Source organism: Microtus pennsylvanicus, chromosome 2, assembly GCF_037038515.1.
Source record: "Microtus pennsylvanicus isolate mMicPen1 chromosome 2, mMicPen1.hap1, whole genome shotgun sequence".
Taxonomy (NCBI): Eukaryota; Metazoa; Chordata; class Mammalia; order Rodentia; family Cricetidae; genus Microtus; species Microtus pennsylvanicus.
In genome coordinates this window covers 151,799,141-151,820,223 of record NC_134580.1, presented here as the reverse complement: position 1 = coordinate 151,820,223, position 21,083 = coordinate 151,799,141, and the positions used below count along the sequence as shown (strand labels likewise).

The 21,083-nt window shown below is 47.9% G+C and overlaps 1 protein-coding gene and 1 long non-coding RNA gene across 4 annotated transcripts in view; one reads left to right on the top strand and one right to left on the bottom strand.

Moving 5' to 3' along the window:
* The first annotated feature begins 40 nt into the window (after positions 1–40).
* LOC142844614 (uncharacterized) lies at positions 41–20,247 on the top strand. Of its 2 annotated transcripts, none has more exons than XR_012909747.1 (3): positions 41–215; positions 17,193–17,312; positions 20,115–20,247. It is a non-coding gene; the product is annotated as an uncharacterized LOC142844614 (long non-coding RNA). The 2 variants fall into 2 exon arrangements; XR_012909746.1 differs by having other exon boundaries at positions 41–262.
* The window catches only part of Osbpl2 (oxysterol binding protein like 2), a 51,505-nt gene continuing 38,979 nt past the window's right edge, over positions 8,558–21,083 (bottom strand). For both annotated transcript variants that reach the window (XM_075963310.1, XM_075963309.1), the window contains 7 exons: positions 20,912–21,019; positions 20,241–20,330; positions 17,857–17,980; positions 16,458–16,598; positions 12,816–12,939; positions 11,816–11,906; positions 8,558–9,789 (listed from right to left, as the gene is read on the bottom strand). In XM_075963310.1, coding sequence (XP_075819425.1) covers positions 9,687–9,789; positions 11,816–11,906; positions 12,816–12,939; positions 16,458–16,598; positions 17,857–17,980; positions 20,241–20,330; positions 20,912–21,019 — 781 coding nt within the window. In that variant the 3' untranslated portion in view covers positions 8,558–9,686. The remainder of the gene's footprint in view (positions 9,790–11,815; positions 11,907–12,815; positions 12,940–16,457; positions 16,599–17,856; positions 17,981–20,240; positions 20,331–20,911; positions 21,020–21,083) is intronic.

Genomic DNA, 21,083 nt, shown 5'->3' with positions numbered 1-21,083 from the left:
CGCCGGGAACGACGGTCCGGCCTCCGCCGACTCGCAGAGGTCCCCGCGGGGCGGCGCTGCAGGGTCGAGGCCCGGGCGGTCCACAGACGTGCCCGTCGGGCTGAGCGGGCTGACGTGCAGCCGGGACCGGTGTCCGCCGGCGGTCACCCTCTCTGTTGACTGGAGCCCGCTCTGCACACCCGCAGGAAGACAGTCTGTCTGACCTGCATTATTCGGTGAGCGAGGTGTCAAGGCCCGAGACATAAGTCACGTGGTTGAAAAGGTAGGAGGTAGTCTGACGCGGGAGCTGCAGAGTGTCAGCTTCGTGTCACTTTGTGCTAATTTGACATGCCTCACAGCAAAGTACAGGAGGCTGCCCGGGGCAGAGGGCGGCGGGAAGGTAGCGTGGGGGTTGCTCGTCTGCAAGAGCGAGCTCACGAACCACCGAGGGTCTAGGGGCTGCACGGAGCTAGCCAGGTGGGTGCAGCTGCCTTCCATGAGGGCAGAGGTCCTCACGTTTTTCCTCTCACGCACCACTTTGCTGCATCTCTGACAGTTTTGAGGGCGTGAGCAGTAGTTCCCACCGGGTGGCCCCAGGCCCGTCCGCCATCCCTCTCTAGGGATGAGCAGTGCTGAATCCCTGGCTTCCCAAGGCCTGCTTCACAGTTTACCATCTGCGGGTGTGTGAAACACGTGGGGTCCTTAGCTTTTTCTGAAAAACGGGCAAAAGTGCTTTTTTCCCTTAACAATACTCGTCCGATGCCGATGCGGAGACAGACGTGTTCCAGGCCAGCCGGTGCTAGAGGGAGACCTGTCTCTAAGACGTATTTCTGCTCATTTTAATTCCTGTCTGGCGCTAAGTTCTACACCTTTGCATCTGTCGTCTTTTTGTTGGACTCAGTCCCTGTGGCGCTCTAAGCACAACTTTCGGTGTTTGGTTCTCTCTCCACTGGGGGTTCCTGTGAGCAAACTTGGGTTGTCAGGCTCGCCTAGTAAACAGTTTTACCTGCTGACTCATCTCACTGGCCCAGTTTCCATCTTTTACTAAAATAAAAAAATCCTTCAATTTAGCCAGGTGTGGTCGTTCATGCCAGCCCTCAAAAGGCTGAGGGAGGAAAACTGCAAAGCGTTCAAGACCAGCTTAAAAGATTTAATTGGGGCTGGAGAAATGATTCTGTGGTTTAAAGCCCTGGCTGCTCTTCCAGGGTCCCATTTCTAGCACCTACAAGGCAGCTCACAGCTGTCTGTGACTCCAGTTCCATGAGCTCCGATGCCCTCTTCTGGCCTCTGTGGGCGCCAGGTACACACATTTTACAGACATGCATCCAGAAAAAAAAACATAAAATTTTTTTAAAAATCATTTTTAATTAAAATATTTAATTGACTTGGAGGACAGCTTGGAAAATATAACTGTCATTTCATTAAGATGTTATGTTCATAAATTGAAGGGTGAGTTTTGTCTGCTGCCAGGGCTCATGCACACCTAACAGGGCTTCGCCACGGAGTCACATGGCCAACTCGATTTTGTGTATGAGTGTTTTTGCCTGCATGTATGTATAAACCACTCACATGCCAAGTGAAGCCCAGAACTAGGATTCTCAAGAACTGGAGTTGCTAACAGTTGTGAGCCACTATGTGGGTGCTGGGAACCTTACTGGACCCCTGGAAGAGCAGCCAGTGCTCTTTAAAGCCCACATAAACAAAACTTACCTGGAGCTGACAGCTCGTGTGTGTGTGTGTGTGTGTGTGTGTGTGTGTGTGTGTGTGTGCTGTGCTACAATACACCTTGAGACAGACCTCTTCATTTCTAAGAATCTGTGTTTCCAGAGACCAAAATGGTGGAATGAGGCAAACACAGGCTTGCTGACACTACACGGGCCGTGAGACAGGAAAAGAACTAGAAGACAATCTAACCTGCCTTCCAGGAAGTGGCAGCAAGTAAATGTCACCTTGTTCAAAGCCATATGTCAAAGCTGCCACCGGTAGTCACGAGGAACTGGCATTTCAAAACCAGATTTGGGCTTCCTCCAGGTCATGAATGCAGAGGGTATTGGGATCCAGGAGCTTTGAGGTGGCTCAGGAGGAGTGTGGCTCTGCACACACACACACACACACACCAGGAGCTTTGGGGTGGCTCAGGAGGAGTGTGGCTCTGCACACACACACACACACACACACACACACACACACACACACACACACCAGGAGCCTTGGGGTGGCTCAGGAAGAGTGTGGCTCTGCACACACACAGACACACACACTTGGAATGGCGTCTGCCATGCTTTCCATGCACCAGCTATGGTGGAGACTCCACTTGAGGGCACTGAGAAGGCAGCTGCAGGCAGCCCACAAAGATGCTGGGTCCCTGCACTGCAACTCACAAATATGGCCCCTGGGACGTGCAAGACTGTACTAGAACCCATGTAAAAGTTTAAGAGGAGACTGGGAGAAACGTTGGGCAGGCTGCAGTGGCCACCCTGGCCCCGACCTATGTGGACTGCGCTGTGGATTGTTTCTATGTCGTCTTCTGTCAATTCTAGCAGTCCTGTGGGAAAAGAACAAGTCCCAAACCGGGGATGTGACCCAGGGGCTGAGTGATCCCCAGCATTTTTAAACAGAAACAACAAAACAACCCAGAAACCCTATGAGCCTTTAATGGCGAGAGAGAATGCTGACTCACAGACAGCCCTGAACACAACAAAGTGGCACCGGGATGCCGAGGCACTTTACCTGGGAGGGAAGAATTTTTCCAGAGGGCAAAAGGTACCTGAAGGGATGTCCACGTCCTTATTTACAAAGAAATATAGACGAAAGCTCACCTTCAAGAACAGGCAGTACCAAGGGCAGGGGTCTTTAGTACTAGTGCCGAATGACATCGCCCTGGGGAGCTGACTTTCACAGGTGTGACTTTTTTTCATTTGTTTTATTAATAGACTTAATTCTTCAGAATAATTTTAGGTTCATAAAAGAACTGAGCAGAAAGTACAGATAGTTCACACTGCCCTGCCCCCTACACCCCTACCTCCCAGGCTGCACCTTCCAGAGGCGGGTCTGTTGGAAGCAGTAAACCTGTTCCCCGCCATTCATGGTCCTAGAAGTCAGCAGTGTACACAGGGTTCACTCAACAGCAGGTGACACTGTGCACCTCCAAATGAACACTTCTGTTCCCAGCAGAAAACTGAGGACAGGGCAGAGCAGTTGGGTGTCTCAGCAGGGACACACGTGTTCTTACAGAGTAGAAGATGCCAGGACACGCTAAGGGAATATGGAAGGACGCCGCTTTTCATAAGGGCTCAGTCCAGTGCATGAGGGAAGCACCCTCATAGCCTCCTCACCTCTTACAGGTCCTTCCTTGCAATGCTGTCACATGGGTACAGTTAGACCACACCAGCATGTAAACGGAGACACCCAGACCCGAATAATCACACAGAAACTATCTTAATTACAATACTGTTTGGCCAATGGCTCAAGCATATTTCTAGCTAGCTCTTATATCTTAAATTAACCCATTTCTATTATTTCACATCTTACCACGAGGCTCATGGTTTATTACTTTTTGCTTGTTGAGCTGCTACATGGCATCTGGCTCCTTCAGCAGCTCCATGGTGTCTCTCCGACTCTGCTTACTCTCTATATCTCTTCCAGCCTGGCTATATTCTACCCTGCCATAGGCCAAAGCCGCATTATTCATTAACCAATAAAAGCAACACATATACAGAAGGGTATCTCACATCATCTCCTCCTTTCTTTCTAAAGAAAAAGTAGGGTTTTAACTTTAACATAGTAAAATTACATATAATAAAACAGGTATCAAGCAAGAATTAGTTACAATATTTACAAATAGACAATATTTAGTCTATTTGTATTTGACAAAATTAAAGAAAATATTTTATCATTTTATTTTGTGAGTCTAAAGTTTTATATATATTTATCTTTTATTACAATTAAGGAAAACTAAAACTGTTTAATTATATCCAAAAGGATATAATATTACCTAAGTAAACAGGAAGTATATTGTAAGCAACTTCCAAAACTCTAGAATTGACAGAGTCATCTTGCTGCCTGGACAGTCACCCAAAGTTCTTTTGCAGTGTTGGGGCATCCATCTTCAGCCTACAGGCCCACAGTATCCAGCAGACTTTCCCATGAAGCAGGAAATTTGAAGATCTGTTTTGCCTTGTAATGGCAAATTTTATCAGTTGGTTTTTTTGTGTGTGTCATGCCTCTTTTTTGTTCCTTGCCTCTGGTTTTTGAAGACAGGGTTTCTTTGTGTAACAGCTCTGGTTGTTTGGGAACTTTATTTGTAGAGCAGGCTGGCCACAAACTCAAGAGATTAGCCTACCTCTGCCTCCCATGTGCTGGGATTAAAGGCGTGTGCTACCATCACCTGGGTAGTCTTCCTTTTTTTGAGCCAGGGCCCATAAAGCCCTGGCTGTCCTGGAACTCACCAGTAGACAAGGGTGGCCTTGAACTCAGAGATCTGCCTGCCTCCACTTCCTAGGTGCTGGGATAAAAGGTGTGTTTTGTTTTCTAAGTCCCTGCCACCTGCCTGCTCGTGCCCTAGCAGTGCTGAGTCCTGCTGCTGTGTCCACCAAGTAAAAGGTGCTTCCTTGTTCTAGTCTGCAGATCCAATGCTCTATGGCAGTGCTGGGCACTTCCTGTTTCGTCATCTGTGGTTCACTTCTGAGGAGGTGAGAATGTTTTGTTTTGTTTTTTTAAAGATTTATTATGTATACAGTGTTCTGTTTGTAGGTATGTCTGCAGGCCAGAAGAGGGCACCAGATCTCATTTACAGATGGTTGTGAGCCATCATGTGGTTGCTAGGAATTGAACGAATTGAACTCAGGACCTCTGGAAGAGCAGCCAGTGCTCTTAACCTCTGAGCCATTTCTCCAGCCCAATGTTTTTTTTTTTTTTTTTAAGGAAGTGTACTCCTACCACATGCATTTCTTATGCATTTATCTAAGAGAAATGCCAGCTGATCTACAGGCTAGGTGAGTGGAATCCAGCACCGAGGAAACTGAGGGTAGTGGTTTCAAGCTACATGAGACTTGACCTCAAAAAACAAAAAACAAACAAAACAACAACAACAAAAACAAAACAAAAAAACCCAGAGGGCCTAGGTAGATATCTCAGTGGTTAAATACTTCACAAGGCTCCAGCACCCACACAGCACAGCCAGGCACAGCATGTGCTTGTGGTCCTCGTGCTGGGGAGGTGGAGACAGGAATTCCTGACATCACTGACCAGCCAGTCCAGCCTGATCAGGTCCCAGGGAAACACTGATCTCTGTGTCCACAGAAAAATCTGTGTACAAATATCTATTGATTTTCTTCACAATTGCCCCAAACTTGAGACAGCCTAAGTATCTATCAGCTGGTGAGCGGACAAAAGGCGACACTCCAGTGCTTAGTAACAGAAAGAAACAAACTCCAGCTCTGCACTGTTGAAGATGAAAGCAGCCATACCGAAAGGAAGGGCAGAATCTTGCAGACAAAGCCAGGCTGGGTGGTCAGGGCTGGAGAAGCCTGTGCAATGGGGCATCTACACCTATGTGGTTTTTCCAGCGAGTTTTGGCAGCAGGTGGCATACAGCAGTATGAACTTGTTGGAACTCGTATTACACCTCTTGAGAAGAGGCCCCACTGTAATGGAGGGTCTGAGCACCACTTCCCCACCAAGCAGATGTGAGCCCCAGGCAGCTCCACCTTCTGGTGCTTATCCCCTGGGGTCAGACTGGAGGTAACAGGCACGATGTGCCAGCCTAACAGGAAGGTGCTGTGGCGAGCACCTGTGGCACTGGTGCCATCTGTCCTGCACAGCTGGCGCAGTTCAAACACATGAATTCTGGAGGACCATCTGTCCCTCTATCGACAGAGCCACGACACTGGATAAACGTCTGGGCTCCCAAGCAGCCAGGCTGACCCCCAACCCAGCTGTTTATAGCTTAACAGCAACCTCTAGTCCCCAGGAGAGGACAGCTAAGCAGAACTGCCATGGCTCCATCCCCTAGGCTAGCCCTACACCTACCCCAGTCAGGTATGAGGACTTGTCTGTAGCTCTTTCCAGAAAAGCAGAGCACTGAGACAGTGAAAAATTGCCCAATGTAAAATAAATGTCAACCACAAGCCATTTCCAAAGAATCTCGGCTCGGGCCTGAGTGTTAAATACAAATGGCATTGACAGTCATAAAAATACACACTTTACTAGCACGTTCTCCTGCCTGGCATTTCCACGTGTGGTGTTGGTAAAGGGCCATGCACAGTGATGAGGAATGAGGTCAGGGGCCAGGCCAGAATGAATGGCGGATATTGCTGTCTTCGGAACAGTGTAGCTGGCTCTGAGGGCGGTCTAGGGAAGGCTGACTTCCACAGAGCACACCAAGACCTGAGGTGCAGTTCTCACTGGGAGAATCTCACATCAACATATAGAGAGTAGCAAGGAGCAAAAGGAGACACCAGTTCTCCAGAGGTTGCTGTTTTAACCAGCTGAGGCCCCATGTCTGGTGCTCACATGAGACATCGAGGACTCACTGTGCAACTACTCCTCCAGGTCCAAGAACTTGAGGTTAGGCAGTTCTCCTTGCTGTGAGCCCAGTGCCAACCAAGATATGCACTATTGGTGCTCCTGACGTTTTGGGGTGTGCTGGGAAGTTGTCTTTGTTTTCCCTCAGTAGTGGAGATTGAGCCTAGGGCCTCACACACTTTAGTCAAGCTCCCTGTTCTTTACAGTCTTCGACTGAATCCTAAGTTGACTAGCTTAATTAAGCACCTTGTACTTGTAGCCGGAGATTCCGGGTCCACCACCAGGTCTAGATCATGTTAGAACTTTAGAGATGTCTCCACCCTTTACTCTGGAGATAGCAAAGGAGGGAAAACTTTCCAGAGCCTGGCAGGAACTGCCTGCAGGGCTGGTTCACTAAAAGGGAGAAAGGGGCTCCCAAGCTTTTCTTCCCATTTTCTAGGCTTGAACCATGAAGACCTAGGAAGTAGAGGACGTATCACCTCCCCAGAGGGCTAGTTCAACCAGGACTAAGGCCCAAGGCCATTGTGGTTGTGTGACATCCTTCCATACATGTGGGGTTCTCCTAGAGTGTGACACTGACCCCTTGACAGACATGAGTGGTCCTTGTAAGCTTTGGGGAGCCAGCGGGAGCTGTTCCCTTGGAACTCTAACACGAGGTTAGGAAAGCCCGTTTATGTGTCCATATGTGGCGGCAGTATCTTTCCTGCTTGGAGCACTATGCTCCCAGAGCTCCGCAGGTCCTCCGCTAAAGGACTTCCTTGTGTCTGCTCTCCAGCAGGGATTGAAGAGTTGGACTTTAGAGGGGCAGGTTCAAAATACAGACATACACCAGGGCCAGGCCTGCTGCTTCCAGCCAAGCCCCACAGGGTGTGGATGCTAGTGATCTGGCTTATGAAAACCACCAGAGTAACTTAAATCATTTAAGAAGTCACTTTGTACATAAAACACTCTCAGTCTCTACAGGTCACAGTAATACTCTTTGGACTGGGGAATGCGACTCAATTCTGATTTCAATTAGAGTAAGAACAAAGGGAGCCATTTGAGATGAGGTCTCACGACCAGCAGCTCTGACACAGGATCTCATGTACCCCGGGCTGGTCCACTCACTTTGTAGCCAAAGATGACTTTAAACTACTGACCGCCCTGCCTCTACAACTCAAATGCTGGGATAGAGGCATGCGTCACTGCACTTCACCTCCCACGAGCTCGTCTCAAGTCTGCTCACACGCATCTGCTCAGGAGGCCCTCTTCCAATACGCACCTTCCACGGAAAAGCTCATGATGGAAGCTTTCAAGAGCTGTCCAGGGGGAGTGCGCCAATGAAGACATGCATTGTTGGTGCTCCTGACATTTTAAGAATGGCAACTTCCTGGCCGGGCGGTGGTGGCGCACGCCTTTAATCCCAGCACTCGGGAGGCAGAGGCAGGCGGATCTCTGTGAGTTCGAGACCAGCCTGGTCTACAAGAGCTAGTTCCAGGACAGGAACCAAAGCCACAGAGAAACCCTGTCTCGAAAAATCAAAAAAAAAAAAAAAAAAAAAAAGAATGGCAACTTCCTCATGTCTTGATGCAGGCAGGGGCTGCACAATAGACTGATCACCTGGCACACTGCTGTCTTTTCTGGCGGCTCTTCTGCCCTTTCCCCTCTCTTTCTGGTTTAGGCACATGAGCACGGGAGCTGGGTACAGGGGCTATGTGCATGGTGATGAGCCCAGGAGAGAACACAGAGATGCAAGCCCACTCACTGACTTGTTACCCCATTAGTCAACCTTCTCAGCTTCCCACCTTTTGGGGGGAATGAACTGTGTGCTGGTACGTAGCCATGGTCTGAAAAGGCCAAGGACCTCCTCAGAGACACAGAGTGCCCTGTTCACAGTTTCCTCTTGGAATGATGAGAAAGTTACCAACCTTCAGATACATCTCAGAGCCATCAGTGGCTTTGTTAAGGACTCTCAGTAGACAGAGCAGAGATGCTGACCCTGGGAGATCCCCTGGCTGCCACAGAAACACCTATTTTCAGTTTTCAAAGCTATAAAATCAAGCCTTCAACCCATGTTGGCTTTTAAAGTGTTTTAATGACAGAGGTGGTTTGGAAGCCTGGACATAGTAAGAATACCTTTTCATTCAGAAGTGCCTGATGTAGTGACGAACACACGGTGTGCGTGGGTGCCAGAGCACAGGTTGTGCACACAGCAGATTGTCTTTGATGCAAAGAGCTCCACTGTGATCCTTGGTGTCACCATTTCTACATAAAGTCCCTCACTTCACAGGAATGCAGAGATGGGCACACCTACTTGTGATTAAACAATTTTAATGACACCAGGTTAAGTAGATCCTGCTTCTGACCTCCCACTGCACACAACCGGATGGGACTTGCCTGACTGGAACACGCATGCTGGGGAAACCAAACACAAGACTGCAGGGGAGGGAGGAGGGAACACACAGGCGAGGTGAGTGAAGGAATGACCCCTCAAAGACAGGAGTGGCCCACAGTGACAGTGAAGCTAAGGAGTGCTGCGGCCAGAGGGAGCAGCCCTGGGGGTTTCTCATCCAAGTCACAGTGTTCCTGCCACTCTGGCTTGTCATAGGGACACTTTTTGGACAGTACACAGTGGTGATTAATGTATTTTCTACTCTTAAGCAGAACATTCAAGTAGTTTAATTTAAATATTTTCTAAAGTAATCTTTACCTTATTCTGATTGGTAGAAAATACAGAATCTGGCAACTTGTCCCTTCATTCTGTGGGTGTCCTCCACAACGAAGCGGACCCTGGCCTATAGGTCACTTTCGAGATCCATGCCCTCCTTTGGGTCTGGGTTTGAAACTCTTCCAGAACCCACACCACAGCTATGAGAGGAGCACAGGCCCTGCTGGTTCCTCCTTAGTTACACATTTTAAAACAGAGCGTGCTGCCAGCTCAGCTGGCCTTGTGCGCGTCTGTCACATGTGAAAAGGATTGGGGAGTTCTTCTGAGGCCTCAGTGAATGTGAAGACCCATGTGGAGCTTCTTGAAGGGGCTGCGACATAGCGAAGTGCTGGGCAGAGGCTAACACAAGTCCTTCTTCCGGTTCGAGGCCCTCTCCACGATCGTGGCTGGAGAAGCTGGTTCTGCCACCATGGAGCTCAGAGTGCTACTCAAGGAGTCCAACCTCGTGGGCCTCCTCCTGGGCTCCCAGACCTTACTTAGTAGATGTCTGGGCAGTCTGAGAAATTACGCTCAAAGTAATCCCCTGCGTACAGCCAGTCAGGAGTTCCTGTGTAGGGGTTATTGCCTGGATAGAACCACCTGCAGAACACAAGGAAGGGTCAGCAGATGCGGGGTCCTTCTTAGTCTTTTCACAGCAGGTGTGTGCCATGGAGAAACGCGGTCACCAAGAGTAACCGACTTCCACGTGGCCATGCTCACCCACATCTACCACATCAATGTCTGTGTCTCAACAAACCTTAAGGTTTGCGTCCATCATTCAACTCTCCACAGGACCACGTTCAGAGGCTGGAGAGGTGCCCCTCCAGCTGACCCTCACCAGGTTCGGTCTGCACCCCTGCAGCTGCACACCCAAACGGAAGCAGTGCACTAGGAAGTGATGGGCTGGTATCACAGCTCGGCGGTCAAGCAATTTGCCTGCCATGTGCAAAGCCCTGATTCTCCTCCCTCGAACCATAAAGAAAAAAAGTAGAAGCAATCATCTTCTATGGTAAAAAAAAATATATCATTTTCATAATGGATTATTTTGTTTGTTTAATTTATTTTTTTGAGATAGGATTTCTCTGTGTAGCCCTGGCTGTCCTGGAATTCACTCTGTAGATGAGTTTGGCCTGGAACTTACAGAGATCCACCTGCCTCTGCCTCCTGAGTACTGGGATTAAAAGAGAGTACCACAATCTCCTGGCTTGTATTATCTATTTTTAATTACTTATTTCTAGAGACAGTGTCTTATTATGTAGCTCAGGCTTGCCTGGAACTCAGGCTGGCCTCAAACCCACGATCCCCCTGCCTCAGCTCCCATAATGTTAGAGTTAGTGATGTAAGCCACTGCACCTGGGCTATGTCTTCAATACTTTAAAAGGCCAGTGAAGGAAGATTACTTTCAACAGTTTTTCTCTAAAACAAAGACAAATCCCAAAACCATTAAAAGCACAGTATTAAATCAGTAATTGGCTCGGCACAGTGGCACAATGGTAGAGCAAACACATAAAGCTCTAGGTTTCATCATCACAACAGAGAAGCTATGGAGGAAAAGACACAAGAAAAACTGGTTTTTAAAACTCCAGCCCTGGCCGGGCGGTGGTAACACATGCCTTTAATCTCGGGAGGCAGAGGCAGGCAAATCTCTGTCAGTTTGAGGCCAGTCTGGTCTACAGAGTGAGTTCCAGGACAGGCTCCAAAGTTACACAGAGAAACCCTGTCTTGAAAAAACAACAACAAAAATCCAACCCAGCCCCATGTCACTAGGGAGATGGCTGTTAATATGACCTAGACATGAATACCACAAGGAATGGAGCCTAGCAGGCACAGCGGCACACATCTGCTCTCTCAACTACCCAGGTCCATAGCTACTCTGGAGCCTGAAATTGGGAGCGGCTTAAGTTCAAGAATGGACCACAGTGAAACCCATCTTAAAAATAAAAACAACCAGCCTGATAAGAACGGAGCTGTTTAAACATCCAAAGATTTTTACAAAAGACTAACGATGTCTATACACATTTACACAGGTACATACCTTGCTTACGCTAATTATTATAGTACTTTGACTACTGAAGGAAGTAGGGCTGGGCTGACGCTCCTGACGGCTGGTGGAGGCCCATGAGTCATAGCACACCCTCTGCAGCCCCTACACTGGCAGAGGGCCCACCTCAAGGCTGCAGCTCCATACCCAAAACAGAGGTTTTCCTGAGGCCACAGCAGCCTAGCAGCCTACTGCGTGGGGGTAGGGCAGGCGATCTGTGTAGTTGTGCAGAACCTTACTACACAGTATAAACGTGGGGACACCACTCGTGCAAGTGAACAGCTGGTCCATGCTATTCTGTCTTTAAACTGGCCATATCTGAGAAAACCACTTTGGGCCAAATAGGCTGTGAAGCAGGGCAGCAAAGCCTGGGAGTGAGGTGACCTGTCTCCTGTGACAGCCAACTCCCAATAAGCAAGATATATGCTAACCGGGACTCTGGCCTTTACTGCACGGTTCAGCCAGCACTCTGGGAGCAGTGGTGGGATAACTACTTAGCCACAATGGCGAGGCAGGAAAAGGAGTAAAACAGTGCTGCCTATGATGTGGGTGTGGTCTTCCCCCTGCTCAGGTGTGTACACTCACCTGGTCCGCCACTCTGACTCCTCTTTGGCGCGTTCTTTTCGGGCCTCTCTCTGCTTTTCCTCCAGCCGCTCCTTCTCCTGGCTGGCCAGATCTAGGTCCAAACAAGTAAGCAAGCACTTAAAGCTTCCAGTTATGTCAAAACCCATCTTGACCCCTAGAGGACCAGTCCCACCCTGATTAGAAAGTGTGGGAAGTCGGGGCTGGAGAGATGGCTTAGAGGTTAAGAGCACTACAGAGCATGAAGTCAGTCCTGAAATGCACTCTACCTCTGAGCTGCACCCAGCTTTTTTTTTTTAATATAAGATTTATTTATTTATTTAGTATACAGTGTTCTATCTGCAGGTATGCCTGCAGCCCATTATACATGGTTTGTGAGCCACAATGTGGGTGCTGGGAATTAAACTCAGGACCTCTGGAAGTAAAAGGCAGTGCTCTTAACCTCTGAGCCATCTCTCCAGGCCATGCACCCAGCTTTTAAAATGCAAATTTAACCCATTGAATTAAATAAATAATGTCTTGGGATTTGTATTTGTTCATTTTTTTCACTCATTTTCTTTTCTGTTGTTGCTGGGTTTTTTTTGGTTTTTTTTGTTTTGTTTTTGTTTTTCAAGACAGGGTTTCTCTGTGGCTTTGGAGCCTGTCCTGGAACTAGCTCTTGTAGACCAGGCTGGTCTCGAACGCACAGAGATCCGCCTGCCTCTGCCTCCCAAGTGCTGGGATTAAAGGCATGCGCCACCACCGCCCGGCTGTTGTTGCTGTTTTGAGACAAGGTTTTCACTGGGTCGCTCGGTCTGGCCTGGGGCTTATATTAATCCTCTTGCCTCAGCCTCCCAAGTACTGGGACATAACAGGTGTGTGTTCACCACCTTTCACTGGTCTGTAAAGGACTGTCCTGGGAGGGCAACACTCTGTTAGTCTGGATGAAGGGTCTGAGCATCCTTCTCACAGACAAAGCCTAAGCTCATCCACACGAGCCCTCTGGGGATGGACCAGCAGTTACCCATGTTGCCATTCTCCATCCCACGGATGTCAGGGCGGAGGCGGCAGTCTGTGGGTGGCAGGGTCTTCTCCATGCCTGACTCCAGCTCATTGAGACTCACAGTGAAGCTGGTGAAGTTATACATCTGCAGGAGAAACCAGAAGCACTGTTGCAGAGGCTGCATGAAAATAATGCATCTGTCTTGGCCTGATCCATGGATACCCCATGTTGTTCTTTTGGTCCCTGGAGATTTAATTAATTAACAACACCCCAAACCCATGATAACCAGTCACTGTCACCTGCTCAATGAAAGGGCATCCGTGTCCTACTCAAATGGCACAGGTGTTTATCCTGACTTCAGAGGTGTCCACCTGTTTAGTCAGATTGTAGCTGAGCACACCTAAAGCAGGGCTGCCCTTTGCTACGCTTTACCGCCTTCCCAGGCCTGACTCCTGGCTCTTCCTGCTGGTCTTCTCTTCCCTTTACTGCCCTCATCTATGAGCATGTGGCTCAAGGGCCAGAGGGAATATTAAATTTTCTCTGGTCACCCTTACATCACTCAAAAAAATAGCAGTTATTGCCAGGATCCCTGAAGCTTGACTTCCCTAGCACCTGGGGTCTATGAGAAATGTGTCCCGGCTCCCCATCATGGTCCTCAGGTGGCTAGAGCTCACACCTGGCTCTCTTTAGAACCCTGCTCCGTTACCATAGCCGTCCTGCTCTGAGCTCCCAGAAGGGCACACTCTGCCATCCCATGATCAGGACCCCAGATCCACCAAACCCTGGTAGGCATGAAGGACTAAACCAGCACACTGAACCAACAAAGAACAAGAGTTCATCTTAAAATAAAATTTCCTGAAAAACGCATGGGCTTTATTCTTCCAAAAATACGCTAGAAGAATACCATTCCACTAGTTCATCTCTTGATGGTAAAGGTGAGTATGCCGTGCAGGGGTTGATGCTGTTGTTTATTTTGGTAACTGTGACACAAGCTAGAATCAGCTGAGAAAACGCCTCCTTAGGACGGCCTGTAGACAAGCCCAGTGGCGTTTTCCTCATTAGCTACTGATGTGTGACCCACCCCCGGAAGGCTTAAGAAAGCAGCTGAACATGACTCTCCTTCAGCTCCTGCCTGGGCTGCCCCCAGTAAAGGACTGTTTGTTACTTGGAAGTGTGAGCCTTTCCTCCTCACGTTAGTTTTGTGGTCAGTGTTTAATCACAGCAATAAAAGCAGTTAAATAAACACAGGCAATATATCCACACGTAACGGGACACTGTTTTTTTTTATATTCATTTATTCTGTGTATGTGTGTGGGCGCATGCGTGTAGATCAGAGGACAACCCGTAAATTAATTTCCTCCTTGTACCATGTGTACCAAGGATCAAACTGAAGTTGTCAGGTATGGGATCAAGCACTCTTACCCACTGAGCCATGTCATTGGCCCAAAAAATCTTTTTGGCATATTGCTAGGGACAGAATTTAGGGCTGTTGTGGAATAATCTTTTCGTACACTGTGAAGATGTTTATGCCTTCTGTCTGGTTTCATAAAGAGCTGAATGGCCAATAGCTAGGCAGAAAGAGGTTAGGTGGGACTTCCAGGGAAAAAGAAGAACCTGGGAAGAATCTAGGCATGAAAGAGAGGTCAGCTAGATGCGGAGCAAGTAGGACATACAGACCAGGAGAGAGGTAAAAGACACGTGGCAGAACATTCGTTAATAGAAACAGCTTGATTTGAATTATAAGAGCTAGTTGGGAACCTAAACTAAAGGCTAAGCCTTCATAATTAATAAGTATCTATCATTATTTGCGGGCTGGTGGTCCAAAGAAAGTCCAATGAAAAGGCTTACTACATCTGGTGTTGAAGACGCATATTCAAGCATAGAGTACCTGGCTACCTGACTGGCAGAAGACAAAATAGAAACACCTGCTGTGCAGACTCAAAAACTTCCCCAGAACTGGGGCGGGTAAATGTGGGTCCAGGCTGGGGCTCGCGGGCACGAGGCTGGGCTCTCATCAACCTGAGGGTGGGCAGAGCCACAGGGTGGCTGGCATAGCCAGTTAAGATTTGGTTCGAACAACTGTCTGTAACTCCAAGATCTGACACTCTCACGCAGACATGCACACAGGCAAAACACCAATGCACATAAAATAAAAATAAATTAAAAAAAATCAAGATTTGAATCATGGGGTCAGAGGAGGCTGCAGGCACTCAGAGAGCCAGGTCCAGGCCATGAAAGTAAAGAGCTGAATGGCCAGTATCTAGGCAGGAAGAAGTTATTCAGGACTTCTAGGAAAGAGAAGAACCTGGGAAGAATCTGTGCATGAGAGAGAGGCCAGCGAGACACAGAGCAAGTAGGATGTACAGAATGGGAAAGAGGTAAAAGCCACGTGGCAAATATACATTAATAGAAACAGCTTAATTTAAGTTACAAAAGCTGGTTTGGAACAAGTCTAAGCTAAAAGCCAAGCTTTCTTTTTTTCTTTTTTTTATATTTATTTATTATGTATACAATATTCTGTCTGTGTGTATGCCTGCAGGCCAGAAGAGGACACCAGCCCATTACAGATGGTTGTGAGCTACCATGTGGTTGCTGGGAATTGAACTCAAGACCTTTGGAAGAGCAGGCAGTGCTCTTAACCTCTGAGCAATCTCTCCAGCCCCCAGGCCAAGCTTTCATAATAATAAGTCTCTGTGTCATTATTTGCGGGCTGGTGGTCCACAGAAAGTCTGACGAGAAAGCTTACTACAATTTAGGGCCTCGTTCGTATATGCAAGGCACTCCATTACTAAGCTACATCACGAGCCCTAGAGCTCCCCTCTTTTTTTGTTTTGTTTTGTTTTGTTTTGTTTTGTTTTTCAAGACAAGGTTTTTCTGTCCTGGAACTACCTCTTATAGACCAGGCTGCCTCTGCCTCCCAAGTGCTGGGATTAAAGGCGTGTACCACCACCACCCAGCTTTATTTTGTTTTTTGAGATAGGGTGTCACTATGTAGTTCTGGTTGTCCTGGAACTCATTCATTTTGTAGACTAGGCTGGCCTCAGGCTACTAGAGGATCCACCTGCCTCTGCCTCCCCAGTGCTAGGATTAAAAGGTATGCACTGCCACACCTGGCTGTTTTTTATTTTTCACTTACATGTATGTATGTGTATATCTATGTATGGGTGTGTGCAAGTGTACCCAGAGACCCCCCACACCCCTGGAGCTGGAGTTACAGGTGGTTGTGAACTGAACTCAGGTCTCCTGGAAGAGCAGCGATCATGCTTCATGGCTAAGCCATCTTTCCAATCAGTTGAAATGTGGTCAGGAAGAGCTGACGGTATAGAGAATGGGGAGCACCAATATCGCAGGCATACAGACTCAACAATGCGTTCTGAATCAAGATATCGATGCCAGGTGGATTTCCATACACTTTCCCAAGTCCTACATGGTTACTACGGCAGGAAGAAGTCACTCTCAGGCTGGACCATGACATTAGAGTCACATGCAGCTCCAGGGAAAAAGGGTCCTCAGGATTGTGGGGATGTGATGGAGCCTCCCTCTTTGCTAAGAAACAGCTGGTTGGCTACATCCAAGAATAAGGTAGAAAAGTCGTGGGCCTGACTGGGACAGTATAAACAGGACCTGGTCTCAGAGAGGGGTGCGAAGGTGTAAGACACAGACCTGAGCTGAGTTGGGGGGCCGGCTGTTGATCCTCCAGAGGAGCTTGCTGCCAGGGATGACTTGCACGGTCTCCTGAGTCACGGGAACACTGTCCGTTGTATCACCAGACATGTCACTGTTAGCCTTCTCAGGGCCATCATCCTGAAACAAAGCACACCTCACTGTGACACTAGCCAGAGACCTGTCCTCAGAGCACAGGAAGACCAAAGCTTTTCTCACTGAGGAGAAATAATTAAACTCTCTGCTGTTGGTAATGTCATCAGGCCTCAGGCTCCTGCCTCCACAAGCCTTTGCTTTCTGTAGAGCTGTGCCAGGCTGGATCTGGATCTCTACTCTCTCACTGAGAGGGGAAACAGGCTGAAACAGAAGCAGATATACACACTGCCTTCCCACAGACATGCTTGGCCATGTTCCTGCCATTTTTCTGGACACACAACACATCATGTGAGACAGAGAGCCTCATGATGCCATCTGCTGCCCAACCGAAAGCAGTTCTCCTGGGCAAGCTCTTAAGTCCATTCCGTTTTAACAGACACAGTCAGCTGTGGGCCACAGCTGTTGAGGAGAACACTAGGGACACAGGATGGAAGTTTGGGGTCCTCAGACAGCTGAGGGTGGGCACCCACTGCTAGATGATCCAAGGGAGCAGTAAAGTTGGTGAAAATGACACCAACACCACTCGGCAGATTCATCACTCTAAGTGGAATTTTTCTTTTCTTTTCTTTCTTTGTTTAGACACGATCTCAGTATGTAGTGCCTGCCTGAACAGCCTGGAGCTTGCCGTGTAGATCAGAATGCCCTGCGACTCAACAGGAATCCTCCTGTGTTTGCCACCTGAGTGTACTGCCACGTCAGGTGAACACCACCCCCGCCCCCCAAATCTGGGTTTCTTTGTGTGTATCCCTGGCTGTCCTGGAACTCACTCTGTGGACCAGGCTGGCCTCAAACTTAACAAGATACCTGCCTGCCTCTGCCTCCCAAATGCTGGGATTAGAGATACATGCCACAATACTCGGCTTGAGCTATGACTTTTAATTTTAATTTTTGCTTAAGAATAACTCATAGTCACCAGCATTCCAGAATTCTTAGAGGATAAGTCTTTGCAAATACTTCCTGACTGCTGAATATATTACTGAGAACTCAGAACTTGAAAAACAGAGATGAAATGCACTTGACTTCTTAACTAGGTTAACTCAGGCAAAACAAGAGAGGTTTATTACAAAGGACTATGTGGAAGGGTTTGCATTCCCTTGGAAGCTTCCCACTTATAAAAACAGCTACAACATAACTGAAATAAAAGTTAACCCCACCTCTGCCCCCATACCCGAACCCAGATTTCTGGAGGGCTTACCTACCTCAGGCCCCAGTCTGACCAGGGTCAGCTGGAGCAGGCACTCACCATCTTGGCCTTCCTGGGGTGTTCACTTCTCCTTTCATGCTTCTTAAAGGACTCATATGAAACAGGGTCAATGCCCCACAAGCATTCTGTCCACTTGCCATAAATGATGAAGAGCTTCTTCCTGCTGCAGTGGAGGAGGGCGAAACAGTCAACAGTCATCTACAGAGCAGGAACTTAATGCCCACCTGTTGCTCCCCTTCTGCCAAGTTCTGGACATTCTGGGATACAAAGAAGAAACTTTGTATTTCAGAACCTCCTTCATGCTGTTAGAGACAAAGTCTCCCTATCCCTGATGCCAAAGAGAAAATGAAGGCACAAAAGCCTAAACAGTCCTCAGGGTCTTAGAAAACAAGGAGGGGAAAAAAGCACAAACGTATTCTCCTAAACGGAGAGTTGCATGTACCCACACTTTGCTAGAGTAAGTGCTCTACCACTGGGTTTTGATGAACTGTGAGTTCGTCAAATCTTTTTCTATCCAATCTACCCATAATGCCTCCCCCAGTCACTTGATGGCCTTTGCTTTCTCTGTGGCTGTCCCTGCCTTCATCTAACCACAGTCCTGGAAAGCTGCACAGCGCAGCCAGAGGTGCCGCCCCACACCAACAAGATCGGAGCCCCTCAGGATAGGGTTTCTTTCTCCTTTTTCCTGCCTGGGAAGAGCACATGGTGGCCACATGCTCCTTGGGAAGTGCTGCCCAACAGGACACCTGTGTGCAGGCTGCAGGGGAGGTCCAGTGAGAACTGGCTGCATAAGCACGAGGATCCACATCCAGATCCCTAGAACCCACCCACACGAAGCTGGGCGTTACGCCTGTACTGGGGCAGATACAGAACCAGCTAACCAGGTAGTCCAGCCAAATCAGTGATCTCCAGGTTCAATGAGACCCAGTCTTAAAAATAAAAGACAGAATAACAGAGGAAGATATCCAATATTGACCTCTGGCTTCCACATGTATGTTCATATACACACAACACATATGCAAAAACATGTACACGCGCATACACCACACAAACGAACAAGAACAAGAAAGGTAAGGAAAAGAAAAAAAAAAAGCATGCTTGGGTCCAGGAGCAAAACCAACAGGTCAAATAACAACTCTCCCATTGGCTGAAATCATCAGCCAGTCTCAAAAGAGGCCTTGTGGCCGGGCGATGGTGGCGCACGCCTTTAATCCCAGCACTCAGGAGGCAGAGGCAGGCGGATCTCGGATCTCTGTGAGTTCGAGACCAGCCTGGTCTACAGAGCTAGTTCCAGGATAGGCTCCAAAGCCACAGAGAAACCCTGTCTCGAAAAACCAAAAAAAAAAAAAAAAAAAAAAAAAGAGGCCTTGTGCCCCCTGGTCACTATTCTGATCACAACAAGGCCTATGTCCTTTACAGCACATATGTGAGGTCCTGATGTGTCTTGATCTAAAGTCTGATGTTAATATACAGGTTTGAACAGATGAGTTTCTGGTTCTCTAGAGACAGGCAGAGAGAACAAAAGAACCGACTCTCTTGGAATTATATTACTGAAGGAGGGTTGGTGATAAATAAAATTTTGAGGCCCAGAACATAATTTTACCAAAGGGAGAAAAATCTGGAAAAATGTGTCAAAACCCTACTGGTTATTTTTCTACACAAAAATCTCCATCAGGAGGCTGGGTGGTGGTGGCGCAAGCCTTTAATCCTAGCACTTAGGAGGCAGAGACAGACTGATCTCTGTGAGTTCGAGATCAGCCTGGTCTACAGAGCGAATTCCACAACAGGCTCCAAAGCTACAAAGAAACCCTGTCTCGAAAAACAAAAAACAAACAAAACAACTCTCCACAAGGCCTGGATTTGCAGAGTGGAAAATGCAGGCCATGAGCAGTGGACACCCATATGCTCTGCTGAAAAATAAAGAGTGGCTTCCCACAGGGTCAAGTGTTAAAAAATCTCAGTTCTGTTTGTAAAACTATAGCAACTGGAGCCCAGCAAGGTGCTACAGGCTGTAATCCAGCATTTGGGAGGTGGATGCAGGATTATAAAACCAATACTAGCCTGAGCTGTGCAGGAAGACCGCCCCAAAAAAACAAAACAAGTGGGGGGAAAAGCCACATTATCCCTGAGTAAAAATTTATTTCTTCATCGTGGAACTCACTCTGTAGACCAGGCTGGCCTTGAACTCAGAAATCTACTTGTCACTGCCTCCTGAGTGCTGGGATTAAAGGCATGAGCCAACACCACCTGGCAAAAATGTCGATTTTCTTAGGCTGACCTATCTTCTCTCTCCAAAGGGGACAAGCTTCACTCTGCCATCACCAGAGTTGTTTCCACCATGAGAAGACATCATCGCACAACCACATGGTGCAGCACTGGCCACTGCAGACCCACACCCCCTGGGCATCAATGAGTGGACCTACTTTTTGTCTTGAATGTACCCTTCCACTCTGTGAAGTTCCTTTCCGAATAGTCCACAGGGCTTGAAGTGAAGGACACACTTATCTCCAGTTCTGTGGGGACGAACACAGGCGTTAGTTTATGTAAAATACCTAGAGAACCAACCGAGCTACAGGGGAAGAGAAAAAGGACTTGGCCATCAGCAATGGTTAATTTGCTCCTTGAAAGGCTCTGTGACTGACCTGGGGTGACTGTCTGTACAACTAGGGTAATTTACTAAAATATCACTTCAGTGTCCATTTAGGAAATAGGTGAATTCTATGATTTATAAATTATCTCTCACTAAGGTGTTAACAGGCCAAGCCAATGAGTCATAGCTTCCAGCTGTAAGTCTAGGCCCTTGATAATGTTGGGCACAGTTACTACATTTTCACCTAGCACTGACAATACTTAGGTGCACTTTACATTTTCAAATAAATTAACAATGGTAATAAAAAAAAGTCAATCAATCAACACAGGGCGTTCTTGATTATTTCAATGCCGGACAGAACTAAATCTAGCCAGACACCATGACTTGGGGCCCCACTACAGGAGGGAAGTTGAGGGACAGGAATAAAGGGCTAGATATCCCTGAGAGAAGAATGCAGACAGAGACAGTTCCCTTTAGGTCGGGAAGTGCATCATGGCTTGTCACCTGTGGTTTAGGATCTCCACTACCCCATACTGTTCAATCCATAGCTGCCCTAGGATGACGTTGTGCACACAGCAGGTGGGGTTGGTCCACGTGTAGGCTTCATTATGTCTGTGAAAGCACCAAGAACAAGACAGGGCAGTGAAGCTCAGGACTTGGGTGACCCAGAAGGCCA